This window comes from Narcine bancroftii, chromosome 7 (genome assembly GCF_036971445.1).
Source record: "Narcine bancroftii isolate sNarBan1 chromosome 7, sNarBan1.hap1, whole genome shotgun sequence".
Lineage (NCBI taxonomy): Eukaryota > Metazoa > Chordata > Chondrichthyes > Torpediniformes > Narcinidae > Narcine > Narcine bancroftii.
Window position 1 is genome coordinate 81514313 of NC_091475.1, and position 13616 is coordinate 81527928.

Genomic DNA, 13616 nt, shown 5'->3' on the forward strand with positions numbered 1-13616 from the left:
GTACTTGAATTTATATATCATCCTTAACAAGGTAAAGCATTTCAAGGTCATTATAAGAGGAGTAGCTATGAAATTTGACACCTTATCGGAAAGACAGATGACTACACGGTTAGGTCAAAGAGGCACGAACTAACAGAGCAATGTGATGTAGCCAGGTAGAGAAATCAGAGGGAATTCAAAGCTTTAGGTCAAAGCAGTTGAAGGATCAGATGGCAAAGGTGCAGCGATTAAATTTGATATGATGAACATGCTATGAATTTTGGAAAGGTACAGGGAATGGAGGAGGTTAGAGAGTTCGGAAGAATTGTGGCCATGATAGGCCACATGTAAACAAGGAGAGACTTTCCTCAGCTAGGAATCAGTCAGGGAAGGGAGTGAACTGTAACCATGGCATGAGAAGGGCCAGATCTCAGCCTTTTCTTTTAATACAAGGTTTTTCTCTTTAATCGATATTGTGATGTCAGGATAATATTCCAAAACAAGTTCTATAAAGCAATTTCATATAAATATTCTATAAAATATGAGAATTTCTCTTTAAAACTTTCCTCTGGAGACAGAGGTTTAAATAAATCTTCCACATATTTTTCCTTATAAAACATCTAGTATTTTTCTTGATTCCTGTCTCATCCACAGTACATTCACTGAAAACATATATTTTTTAAATTCATTCTTTTTAAATTTAGAGATACAGCACAGTAAGAGGGCCTCTAACCACCAGCCCAAGTAAATCTGAGTGACAAATTAACCTACTAACCTCATACATCTATGGAACATGGGAAGAAACCAGAACATCTGGAGGAAACCCACACAAGTCCTGGGGAGAATGTTCATTAGATACAGCAGCAGATTTGAACCCTTGCTGCGGGTGCTGCAGTAGAACTGTGCAAACCCTACCTCACATCTCTACTTTAATCGAAATCTCAGCAAATGGGAGATTTAGACGAACTGCAAAAACAAAAGGCACTACCATTAAGATAAGACACACAAATGCTGGAGAAACTCAGCAGGTCAAACAATGCCTTTATGTAGCAAAGGTAAAGGTACATCAGCAATGTTTCACGCTTGAGCCTTTCATTAAGGAGTATTAAGGAGTGCTGTGTCTCTCTCCAACATGTGTGTTTTTTTCACTTAACCACGGTGTCAACAGAATCTTGTGTTTTACTCTCCCCCCCCCCCCCCCCCCCCCACCATTAAGGTAAACTCACTCACTTGGCTTTAAGAAACACGAGGGATTGCTTAAAGAGCTGGGTTATTTGAGTTCATCTGAAACTTTGTACCACTTTCTAACACTTCAAACCTTCTTCCCTCCTAAATTCCCTCAGCATTCCATTCCGGAGCATTCTCTGCTTCTCCAATCCCATCTCTTTTACGACCCCATTTCTAATTGGTAATGGCTTCTATCGCTTACAAGATCCAAGCTGCAAATCACAGCACAGCAATAGATTGTGAATACTGTATGCAAACATGCCTTTTCCCTATGCCCCACATAAGCCTCTCCATCATCTCATCCCATCCGTTCGTCTTTCCATTCCTTTTCTTCTAAGATAGCTCTCAACAACCCTTAATTTATTTTTTACATCAACACTCCAGTTGACATTGTTTTATTATCTCACAACTTGATCACTAAAGAACATACCCCAGAATTCTTTCTCAGATGTTTCAGTATCACACATCCCTCTAGGATTTCCAACAAGATCTCTGCTGTCCTCTAATTCAGATCTGTTGCATAAATCTAAGCTCAATTATTAAACCACTGATGAACATGACGAGCTGTTGAAGTCCAAAGGACTGGAATTCACTCCCCAAATTTATCAACCTCTCTCCCATCCGATATAACTGATGATGTTTTTAGTCATGTAATACCTCCCTTTATGGGCTCATTGGCAAAACTTAACTGATAATATTCTGCAGAGTCTTGGCATGTTTTGTTTCCTGAAAAGCATAAAATGCAAGTTATTGTCCTGCAACGTAAGAAAGAGTGCAAAATATGTTTAGATCTTATTTTTAAAGCTAGAAATTTATGACAGAAAAACAGAATTCATGCCCACAATTAGCCAAATAAAATTCTAGCAACATTCATATCAAATGGAAAATTCGATTTTTTTTCTTCAGTACCTGCTCTGTATTTGTGACACTGAGTTGCTTTTGCTGGTAATTTCTTTTGTATCTGAAATGTCAATTGCATTTCTTTGTAGAGATGCAGCCTGACCTATGACAGTTTCAGCATTTTCTGTTTCTATTCTGATTAGCCGATATATTGTTTCTAACACATCTGTATCACAGAGCATGTTGTAATCAATCTGTTTAGGTCTCCTTGAGATTTCCATCTTCACAGAAGCCAATTTGAAAAAAAAGCTGAAGAAAGCCTGTGGCCAATTTGTACAACAAACACCTACACCTTTTTATCTCAGTGAAGGGTTTAGGCCTGAAATGTCGTCTGTTCTTTGTCTCCCACTAACGTTGTACGACTCACTGAGTTCCTCCAGCAGACTGTGTTTAGCTTCGGATTTCGGCATTTGCAGACTCCAGTGTGCTTCACCTTTTCATCTGCTCTAAGTGTCAAATATTTTGTAATGCGCGTCAAGCTAGTTTATTACATTGTGGATGCTTTATAGCTACCCTTCTTCAATTTAAATTTAAATTTAGACATACAGACCAGTAACAGGCCATTTCAACCCACAAGCCTGTACCTTCCAATTACACCGATTGATCTACATCCCCAGTACATTTTGAAGGGTGGAAGGAAACTGAAGCTCCTGGGGAAACCCATGCACACGTGGGGAGAACATACAAACTCCTTCCAGACAGTACGGGATTTGAACCCAGTGCTGATCACTGGGGCTGTATCCACGAGGCTAACCGTGTAGCCCCATTTGTCACATGTAAGATGCCAGGAACAGCATCACATAGTGATGAAGGCTATATTACAGGGTTTAATTAGCAAAACTTGCATCAAGGTTCAGTATCCCTTCTAGCTCGATGTGTTCTACTCCAACCTGAGGGCCAGCGTGAATCTTTAGATGGGGCCGGTGATTGGCAGGGAGTAGGTGGAGCCAGCCTCCCAGGTTACCTCCCTGCAGGTACAGTGGGTTGCCCCCTGCAGGAGACAGGCAGGAATGCAGACAGGCACAGGCAGTCACCACACATAGAAGCATCCCTGTTTATGCTCTCCAGAACACACAAATTGATGTAACTGTAGTGCTATTGATCAACCACATTAAATTGTGAATTATGATTAATAAGGTTTAATCACATTAAGACATCAACACACATCTCACATGTTGCTGGCCTGCTTCCAAGGCAGGTACTGAGGGAGGAGTTTGGGCATAACAGCCTTTATAGGGATTTCTGGGAGGGAGGAGTTACAGGTGCAAAGTGGCTCTGCTTGGTGCTGGGTAGAATTATATTACCACTCTGCAACCAACAGAATGTCTCTTTCACCAATCATTTACTATCCCTTGTCAAGTTTGTCTTCACTCAAGCTGCTCATTCAACTAGGTTTGTGGGATGGTCATTCCCAGATGTTTTGTCAAAATCAGATCAGATGTAATTGTTTGGCAGTTATCTTTGGCTTTTTGCAAAGCTTAGTAGATACCAGCTAAATGAATTCATTCAAGAGCATGCACAATTAAGAATCTTGAAAAAAATTAACGAGGTCAAAAATCTGCAAAGAGCTGTTCTCTAATTAAAATTGAAAGACTTGAAATGTTTGTTGTAAACACCAGAAAAATCTTGCACAAATATTTGCACTTCTCACCAGCTACTGGCACGCAGTTACTGATTCTCAACCGTTACTTAATCGGTGCAGTTATCCAAACAGTTTTACTATTCCAACTGCAGAGTGCATGTTTAATCAGAGATGTTAATGAATGTGTTACCCTTCATTAGTCGGGGGATTGAGTTCAAGAGCCTTGAGGTAATGTTGCAGCTCTATAAAGCTCTGGTTGGACCAGACGGTGTATTGTGTTTGGTTCTGGCCATCTCATTACAGGAAGGATGCAGATGCTTTGGAGAGGGTGCAGAGGAGATCTACCAGAATGTTGTCTGGATTGAAGAACATGTCATATGAAGCAAGGTTGACAGAGTGAGGGTTTTCTCTTTGGAACAATGAAGGATGAGAGTTAATTTAATAGAGATAGAGGGGCAATAAGATTATGAGGGGCAGAGATAGGGTGACAGCCAGCACCTTTTCCTCAAGGCAACAATGGCAAACACGTGGTTAAGGTGAGTGGAGGAAACTTTAGGGGAGATGTCACACATTTTTTTTTACCCAGAGAGTGGTGGGTACCTGGAATGCATTATTGGGGGGTGATGGTGGATGCTGGTCAATGAGGACATTTAAAGGACTCAGATTGGCATTTGAATTTAAGAAAAAAATAGGGTTATGGGTGTGAGGTGGGGAAAAATTAGATTTTAAAGTAGGTTTACATAAGTCGGTACAACATTGCGGGCTGAAGGGTCATAACTGTGCAGTAATGTTCTATATTTTCACATTGCTACACCATTCCCCTTCCCACCACTGGCTTTGTAGTTCTGTATCCTCAGGCAATTAACATGAACAAATTGTGTAAAATTGCATGGATCACTTGTGCCTTATCTCAGTAAAGTAAACAATGCTCACCTATTTTTATTTATTAGAACTGTTCCCCTTTGAGGTTTAAAATGTTTGTCACCAGTTTCATTTCAAAGAAAACAAGGTCACTCCTGAAAGTAAGTCTTTGCTGTCACTATCGCTGGCTTTCATTGTCCTCCGAAAAATGTAAAGTCACTCAAGAGCCACTTAATCCCATCATCTACACTAACAATTGGTTTGAAGCATCAATCAAGCTGAAGACCCATGGTTATGTGGTGGACAATTAAAAGTAATTCAGGTAGCTAGCTGTGCCTTTGGGCACTTTTTGTGTACAGTAGCAGCTCAATGCCGCAGAATTATACAGAAAGAACCAGCCACAATGTCTGTAAGCAAAGGGGAGGAATAAACATATCTAATTTGCCTTTATCAGGACAGTGGAACTGCAAAAGGGGGAGGAGCATCCAATCTCCATGAGGGAGAAAATCCTACAGCTAATTTATTGATCAGAAACAAAAACAAAGGCAAGGCAGAGGGGGAGGGGAAGGGGGAGGGGAAAGAAGAAGTCTTCAAAATCTTGAGATTTTGCAAGTGAAAGGGAAGCAGAAAGTTCCACATTCACAGCAAAGACAAAGAAAAGCAGAAATCAAGAGGAAATGTTACCCTGAGAAGGGAGGGATTAAATCTTTTGAGTAGTATTGTACGAAGCTGCATCTCTCTCGCGTGGCAAGGTTGCCATCCACGGCACCTGGCACACCACAGTTCACTTAACACATTACCATGTCAGAACAAAACGCCACACTCAATTTCTGCAAACCCCAAGAGCAAATCACACAATCAACAGATGTTAAAGGCAGCTAAACCTCAAGGAGGTCCATGTGGCATCTTCTACATCCACTTGAGGAAGTATAATGAAAAGAAAGGCTTGCTTTTCAGCCAATTAAATATTTTTCTGAAGTGTGATATGAGGAAGTACACCAATTTATGAACAGCAAGCTTCTGCAAATGGATCAGGAGCAGGTAATAAATTTTTGTGATATTAGTTGGGTATAACGTTTGATCCCCCCCACTCCCCCCAACTAGTTCACTGGGGTAAATTCCTCAATTCTCCTTCAGATACCTTCATGGGATCCTTTATATCCACCTGATGGGCAGATGAGGCCAGCATGTACATTGAATAGCACATTCATCAACCACAGGGTCTTCAAATTGTTTTGTACATAGTAATATATTTTTAAAATTTTTGTCCATTTATATGTTGCTTTTAACATTGCAAGATCCTAGGACATTTCAAATAAGTGTTACAGTTAAAAAAAAGTAATAAAGGAAAATGCATACATTCATAAACATCAGTCAACATCTATCCCCATTTAATTTTAAACTTAGACATACAGCAGGGTAACAGGCCCTTTCGGCCCACGAGCCAGTGCCATCCAATTGCACCCAAATGACCTAGAACTCCAGAACATTTTTGAAGGGTGGGAAGAAACTGGAGCATTTGGAGCAAATCCATGCAGATACGGGGAGAACATACAAACTCTTTACAGACAGTGCCAGATTCGAACCGGGTCACTGACGCTCTAACAGCATTGCACTAACTGCTACGCTAACTGTGCATAGTTCTCTAGAATGGGGAAAGGACTTGAAGCACTGTCATGCAGATGGATTCAATTACCGTTCATGTCGTCCTCTTTGTCATCAACTCATCAATGTTGAGAAGAGATTTCTGTGTACAACTTACATGAAGTGCTTTCAACGTTACAACAGTCTCCACATGTTGGAAGTACAGCCAATGCCTGCAAATAGCTCTGGGACATCCATCCTAAGCTTGTGAAAGATGCTTTTGAAAATCAAGCAAGTTTTTGATGTTAGTGGTGGAGATGGGGATGTGAAACTTTCAAGCTTGATTTATAGGTGGGCAAAAAAATCGAACCAGTCACACAAGACCATCCAATTTCTCAAATGGGTGCTAAATCACTGCAAGGGCATTCTTTATATTTTAATCGACTCTAAGACTATGTATAAATTAGGAATGCTGACATCGAAACACAAATAAAATTAAAAAATCTGCTGATGTTGTAAATCTGAAAGTAAGATAGAAACTGGAGACACTCATCAGGCCTTGAACAGTTAACTCTACACAGAGGCTTCATGATCTGCTGAGTGCTTCTGACATCCTCTGTTTTTATTAGCCTCTATGGTATGAAGAGCAGCAGCACCTCTGCAAAACAACTGCTTCAGAGCAGTTGGTGGAGGAATGCTCGAGTGACCTACAGTATTCAAGTAATGTTTTCTTTTTCTGTTGTACAAAGCCATCCCAAGACTGCATTAATATCTTGAAAGCTGTTTTTAAAAATCCCGTTTTTAATCTGGTCAGGGAGATTATTTGGCCCATCATGCTGTGTTTGTTCTTTGAGGCACCTATCTAATAAGTCCTATTTGCCTGGAGTCACACAGGCGACTGCACCTGCTTGAAATCTAGAATCTGCTGGAGTAACTCAGCAGCTTGAACAGCATCAGAGGATGGCTGATGTTTCAGGAAAGAACATCAGGATTGGATAAAGTGTGTGTGGGGAGGGGGGTGGGGGTTGAATGTGCTATAAAGCAATTGATGGAGTAAGTGATAACCTACAGAGCTCTTGCGTATTGCATTAATAAAGTATTATTTAATAGCAATCCAGGCAGTGTCCTATCATTTGATTTTAGTTGGCAATGCTTCGAAGTTGCAGGGCTGGATTTTGAAGTTTTGAAAAGCCTAACGAGAAAGCTAAAAGTAGAGACAGCATGCAGCAACCCCAGAGGCCTACCTGACAGTCTGAAACCTGGGTCTCGCCTAATCCTCTCTCCCCAGGCAGCTCACTGTCAGACCAAGAAGAAAAGGGAACTGACTTTGAGCAGCTAAAGCTAGTAGTGTTTACTGAACTCCGTAAAGACATTATAGAGACAACAGAATGGTATAAACAAGGAGGCTTACAACTGCCAAACTTTAAAAATTATTATAGAGCCGCACAATTAAGATACCTATCAGATTTTTATCAAAGGGAAAAGCCAGATTGGATTAGATTAGAATTAGATAAAATAGGGGAAAAGATACCTGAACACATATTATATAAATGGGATGAAAAATTGGTACAACATAGAAGTTCTCCAGTATTACATCATCTACTCAATATTTGGAAGAAGGTTCATGTAGAAAGAAATAAAACAAATTATCAATTACCAAAACTAATATTGACGCAAAATAAGTTACTCCCTTTTACAATAGATAACCTTTCCTTTAGAGAATGGGAGAAAAAAGGGATCAAAAGAATAGAAAATTGTTTTTCAGGAAATAGATTATTATCCTTTGAACAAATGAAAGATAAATACAATATAACTCAATATACAGTGCTGGCATATTACCAATTGAGATCCTACTTGAAGGACAAATTAGGAAGCAGTCTGAGTTTACCAGAGGGAAGTAACTTTGAATATGTGATTACAGATACAATGATAATCAAAAGATTTATAACAAATATGTATATTAAACTGCAAGAAAAGGAGAATGAGGAAACAAATGGTAAAACTAAACAAAAATGGAAACAAGATTTAAATATAAAGATAAAAAAGGAAACATGGGAGAAGTTATGTTCTGGAACGATGAGAAATACAATAAATACGAGGTTACGTATGATACAATATAACTGGATACACAGGCTATACATTACACCTCAAAAGTTAAATAAATGGGACCCAACAGTATCTGATAGATGTTTTCAATGTAAAAAAGAAATGGGAACAACAATTCATGCAATCTGGACATGTGAGAAAGTAGAAAAATTTTGGGAAGATCTAACCCAAATATTAAATAAAATTACAGAAAACAATATGCCAAAGAATCCAGAGATCTTCCTCCTAAGTAACATAAAAAAAACAAAGAATTTGGAATTGATTTGGAGGATGCACAAAAAAGATTTGTTAAGATAGCTCTAGCCGTAGCAAAAAAATGTATTATGTCAACCTGGAAATCGGAAGATAATTTGAAAATACAACAATGGTATATAGAAATGAATAAATGTATTCCATTAGAAAAAATAACATATAGTTTAAGAAATAATATTGAAATATTTGAACAAATATGGGAGCCTTACATGAAACACAATAGCGAAAACCTACCGGGGACATTCACTACCTAAATTAATGAAAGGAGAAGGAAATGAAAAGAATTGACTCAGTGGAATTTCTTGTTTATTTTTATTGTATGACAACATTGTTTGACTGGTTTAATGTATCCTAGATTTTGTACTTTAAATGGACGGGAGGGGGGAGGTAGGGAGGGTGGGATGGGAGGAGGGAGGTGGGGGGGAGAAAATGGCACTGTATATATTTGAAAAGGAAAAAGTATGTATCATGGTTAATGTGGTTTATGGTGTGAAAAAAAAATTTAAAAAAAATACATTATAGAGACCATTAAAATGGAGATAAGAATACATATTGGAGAAGAGCTGGCTGACTGTAAAAACACAATTCATGGCTGAAAAAGTATCCACAGATACAAGATTGAAAGAAATTAAAGATACTGTTGGGGAGTTAGAACATTCAGTGCCGGGGTTCAATGCAAAAGTAAAACCCACACTGCCGATATGATAAAGCTGGAAAATGGATGTGAGGATTTGGAAGTGAGGTCCCAGAGAAATAACATCAGGATTGTGGGGCTTCCCGAAGGAACCGAGAGCACGAGTGAAAAACGCAGTATCAGCTATATTAGAAGAGACATTCGAAATGGATAAAGAGCCACTGGTGGACCGAGCACATGACACCCTACGGCCAATACCAGGGCTGGGGGAACGCCCATAGCCATAGAGGCCACACTTCACCATTAGAGTAATTGTGTGGATTTGCTACACCGTGCCAGAGAACGCCGCAAGGTAAAACTGAAGGGGATGACTATGGATTCATATAGTCCTCTTTGTCTTCAACTCATCACTGTTTGGAAGAGATTTCTATGCACAACCTACATAAATTAAATCAGTTTTCCCTGATCTTACTGTGAAAGTGGCCAAAGCCAGGCGGTGTTCAACAGCACCAGATGGGAACTGTGTACCCTGCACGGGTTAATCTATCCAGCCTGACTAGGATCACTTACGACAATGAGGTAAAGGATTTCCTCTCAACTAATGAAGCAAGAGTATATGTCAAGACGTTGAAAAACAACAGATTAAAGTGTGAGTGCAATAGGGCGCTGCCATTTGTTGAGCATACTTATTTTAATCGGCAGTTACCAAACTTGTTAAGGTGGAATTCCAAGCTTATATAATACAGCATAACTACTGTTAAATTTATACATGAATTTATTGGGCTGTGCGACGTAGAGCTGACTGAAGTGCCTTGCAATGTGCCTGCAAACCTAATTCAAAATTCTTGGGAGGAATGGTTGTTTCTTTTCTACTTAAGCTCACTCTTAAGAGTCCTTGTCATTTGCAGGCAAGGACGTTAAGACCATGTGGATGTAAAGTGTTGTCCCCTGAACTTAAATCTTAATACGAGGATGAGCATGTGTTGTTGGGGGAGTTGGGGGGACCAACCTTACACTCAATAGGGGCGATACAAAATCTAAATGTATAATCCTGGCCTGGGGTGGGGAGAGGGGGTGGGGGGGGGGGGGGGAGAGAACTCCTGTTAGATTTCTCAGTTGGAATATCAGAGGAATGAGAAGCCCTATGAAAAGATCAAAAGTTTTCTCCCATCCGAACTGGTTAAACGGAAATTGAAGAGAAACTATGGGAACAGGCAATTGAGAGAATTTGTTCTACCACCTCCTGCACTCGCTTAGGACTTGTTCAGTTAAGGTGCAGCACAGGGTTCACTTTTCAAAATCCAGACTGTCAGCTGTTATCCTGAAATAGAGGTCAAATACAATGGGTGTAATGGCTCTCCTTGCCACCAAAGTCCCATGTTTTATCAGTGCCCCAAGTTCAAGGGTACTGGAGTGGATGCTTCAGTACCCTATCCAAAATATTTAAAGTCAATTTGCAATCTGCCCGTTGACTGCAATATTTGGAATCTCTGACAACTCCCTAAATTCCCTGCAGAAAGACATGAGAGCAGTAACGCCCCTATTAGCCAAGCATCTAATCTTGTTGCACTGGAAGTCAGACAGGGATCCTTCTATTACACAATGGATTAAGGATATCAGTTTCTTTATTAAACTAAGAGAAAATCAAATACATATTAAGAGGGTCTACTGGAAAACTTCTCCACAAATGGGAGCCCTTTATGCATTTTTTTCTCTCCAAATTATGAGTGCTTATAGAGTAAAAGACTACCTGTGAGATATTATATCTGTATATAACTGATGATACTGTCAGCAAAGATGACAAGATAGTCGGGTGGTGGGTCTGGGAGTGTATGTGAACATTTGAGTATAAGTGTGTTAGTTTTTCTTTTAAAAAAAAATAGAAGCACAATCTACATCTGTATAATGTGTATGAAGTTGTTTTAAATTCTCAATAAATATTTTTTGGAAAAAAAGGAGTGGATGAAGTGTTCATCCTGGATTGATAAAGGGTTTGGCCTGAAACATGGGACAATTTTGTTTCTCCCATTGATGAACCCACTAAGTTCCTCTAGCAGATCGTATTTTGTGTTCTATTTCCTTATTCTGTAGCCCTGCAGATTTGCCTCTTTCAAATAGTTTTCCAATTCTGTTCTGATATGTCCATAACATTTTTGGAATGTTCTACTGAGAGGACCAGGAATCCTCAGTGACTGGAGCACTGTGATCACAAGATTTTTTAGACACTGGCAATCAAAGGCGTGAGGATTGTGAGGCACTGGAGCAAGTGTGATCTTACTGAAAAGGGAGAGCAGAGTGGATGGGATGAGTGGCCAACTTTCTTTTATTCTTCTGCTTTGGAAAGGTTGAAGAGCCTGAGGCTCTTTAGTCCAGAAAAGCAAAGATTCAGGGTGGCATAAAGGTCAGAGTCACCAGCAAGTTCAAGAGGAAATTCAGAAGAGACTTTTTTTTAATCCAGAGAGTTGATAAGAAGTTGTTCAATGTCATAGGGAATAGTCAAGGCAAACAGCACTTGAAAAGAAGTGAATTAAGTGGGAAGGAGCTGCTATGGAACACAAATACTGACTACTTGGTTTGAATGGCCATTTGCTGTCTAGTAGACAATAGACAATGTACTTATCTATTGCTGTCCAGTAGACAATGTAGTTACACTGTATGTACAGTGACCCTGTGAGGTAAGGTATTACCAGTGTGTCAGCTGCGACAATAATTGCTGGCAAGACTACTTGACTGCTACGGCATCACTAAGATCTATTTAACATCCAAACAGATACATTTGGAAGAGCATTCAGTGGGCAGTGATTGGAAGTAGAACCATTCCCATTTTTCTCTGAGAGATACTGGCACCAATTGTAGCATTTTGATGAATGCCCAGCTGAAGGGAGCTTCTTATTTAACACCAAATTTAATTTTAAAAAAATTCTAAATTAAAATTTAGACATACAACAAAGTAATATGCCATTTTGACCTGTTACCTGTGCCGCCAAGTTACCCAAGGTATGTTTTGAGCAGAGCCCTCAGTGAAAACCTACACAGACAACGTACAAACTCCTTACGGACTGCGTGGGATTTGGACCTCAGTCCCAATCGCTGGTGTTGCCAATCGTGGCGCTAACTGCTACGCCAACTGTGCTGCCCCAAGGTTGAAACTGGACACATAAAAAATCTTTCCAATGAAAGATGGAGAACATTTTCACACATTTAATTTGACTGCCCTTGAACAATTCGAATAATCCGTAAACATTCAAAAGATTCCAAAACACTTTTCCATCCCTGAGGATCAAACATGTAGCTGCAACTCCTGAACTGTATTTGCGACATGTTCTCAGGTTACATTACCATATGGTATGGGTTATTGTCAGTTATCCAAGAGGATGCAAAATTAGTTTGAATAAGGAGAGCTCAGCATTCAGGAAAACATTAAGGAAATGACCTTGGGTCTGTAGGGGGTGACACATAAAACAAAACATCGTCATGTCAGTCTAAATAATTACTAAGCAAAAGTCACTATTTGTCTTTTGTATGAGATGTTAAACTAAGGTGGGGATGAAAGATTCCTCTGCACTATTTTGAAGAATGGTGCATTTCCACAAGCCTAACATTTATCCCTCATATTAAACAACAACTTGTTTAACTTGCATTTAAATGGCACCTGGAACATAGTGAAAAAAAAACACCTACTGCTTTTCACAAGAGGCAGGTGGAGCTGAGATCATGCCAGATCAGACATGGTCTTGTTGAACGGCGGAGCTGGCTCAGCAGGCCAGATAGCTGACTCCTGCTCTTATTTCTGATGTTCTTACCAAATGCAATTCACAAAAAGGATACTGAGGCAGAAGACCAAAAGCTTGACAACGTTTGAGCACAATATTGGAAAAGAAAAAAAGAGAGACGCAAAGAAATTTAGGGAGGGCAATCCAGGACCCCAGTAGATGATGCTATAGTTATCAATGATGAAATGAAAAGAGATTATCTGGTCACTTTGCTGCCTTCAAGTTTGCTAAAGCATAATTGGACTCCTGTATTTCCCACATCACCACAGTGACAGGACTTAAAATGCTCCCCACCATGACCACCAGCCCCCCTACATCTCCATCAGGCACACTGAACTCAAAACGGTCAACCAGTTTACCTACCTCGGCTGCACCATTTCATCTGATGCAAGGATCAACAAAGAGATAGACAACAGACTCGCCAAGGCAAATAGCGCCTTTGGAAGACTACACAAAAGAGTCTGGAAAAACAACCACCTGAAGAAACACACAAAGATCAGCGTGTAGGGAGCCGTTGTCATACCCACACTCCTGTTCGGCTCCGAATCATGGGTCCTCTACCGGCATCACCTTCGGCTCCTAGAATGCTTCCATCAGCGCTGTCTCCACTCCATCAATTGGAATGACTTCATCACCAACATCGAAGTACTCGAGCTGGCAGAGTCCGCAAGCATCAAATCCATGCTGCTGAAGACCCAACTGCGCTGGGTGGGTCACG

General features: G+C 40.0%; 1 protein-coding gene across 5 annotated transcripts in view; it reads right to left on the reverse strand.

Moving 5' to 3' along the window:
• Positions 1 to 13616, reverse strand: part of clybl (citrate lyase beta like) — a 198671-nt gene that overhangs the window by 58824 nt on the left and 126231 nt on the right. The window contains exons 1-2 of one of the 5 annotated variants that reach the window (XM_069890508.1): positions 1896 to 1912; positions 755 to 945 (exon numbers count right to left, since the gene is read on the reverse strand). The exons of the other annotated variants lie outside the window; for them this stretch is intronic. Coding sequence (XP_069746609.1) covers positions 755 to 831 — 77 coding nt within the window. The 5' untranslated portion in view covers positions 832 to 945; positions 1896 to 1912. Of the gene's footprint in view, positions 1 to 754; positions 946 to 1895; positions 1913 to 13616 lie in introns of those variants that run through there. 5 annotated transcript variants of the gene reach the window in all.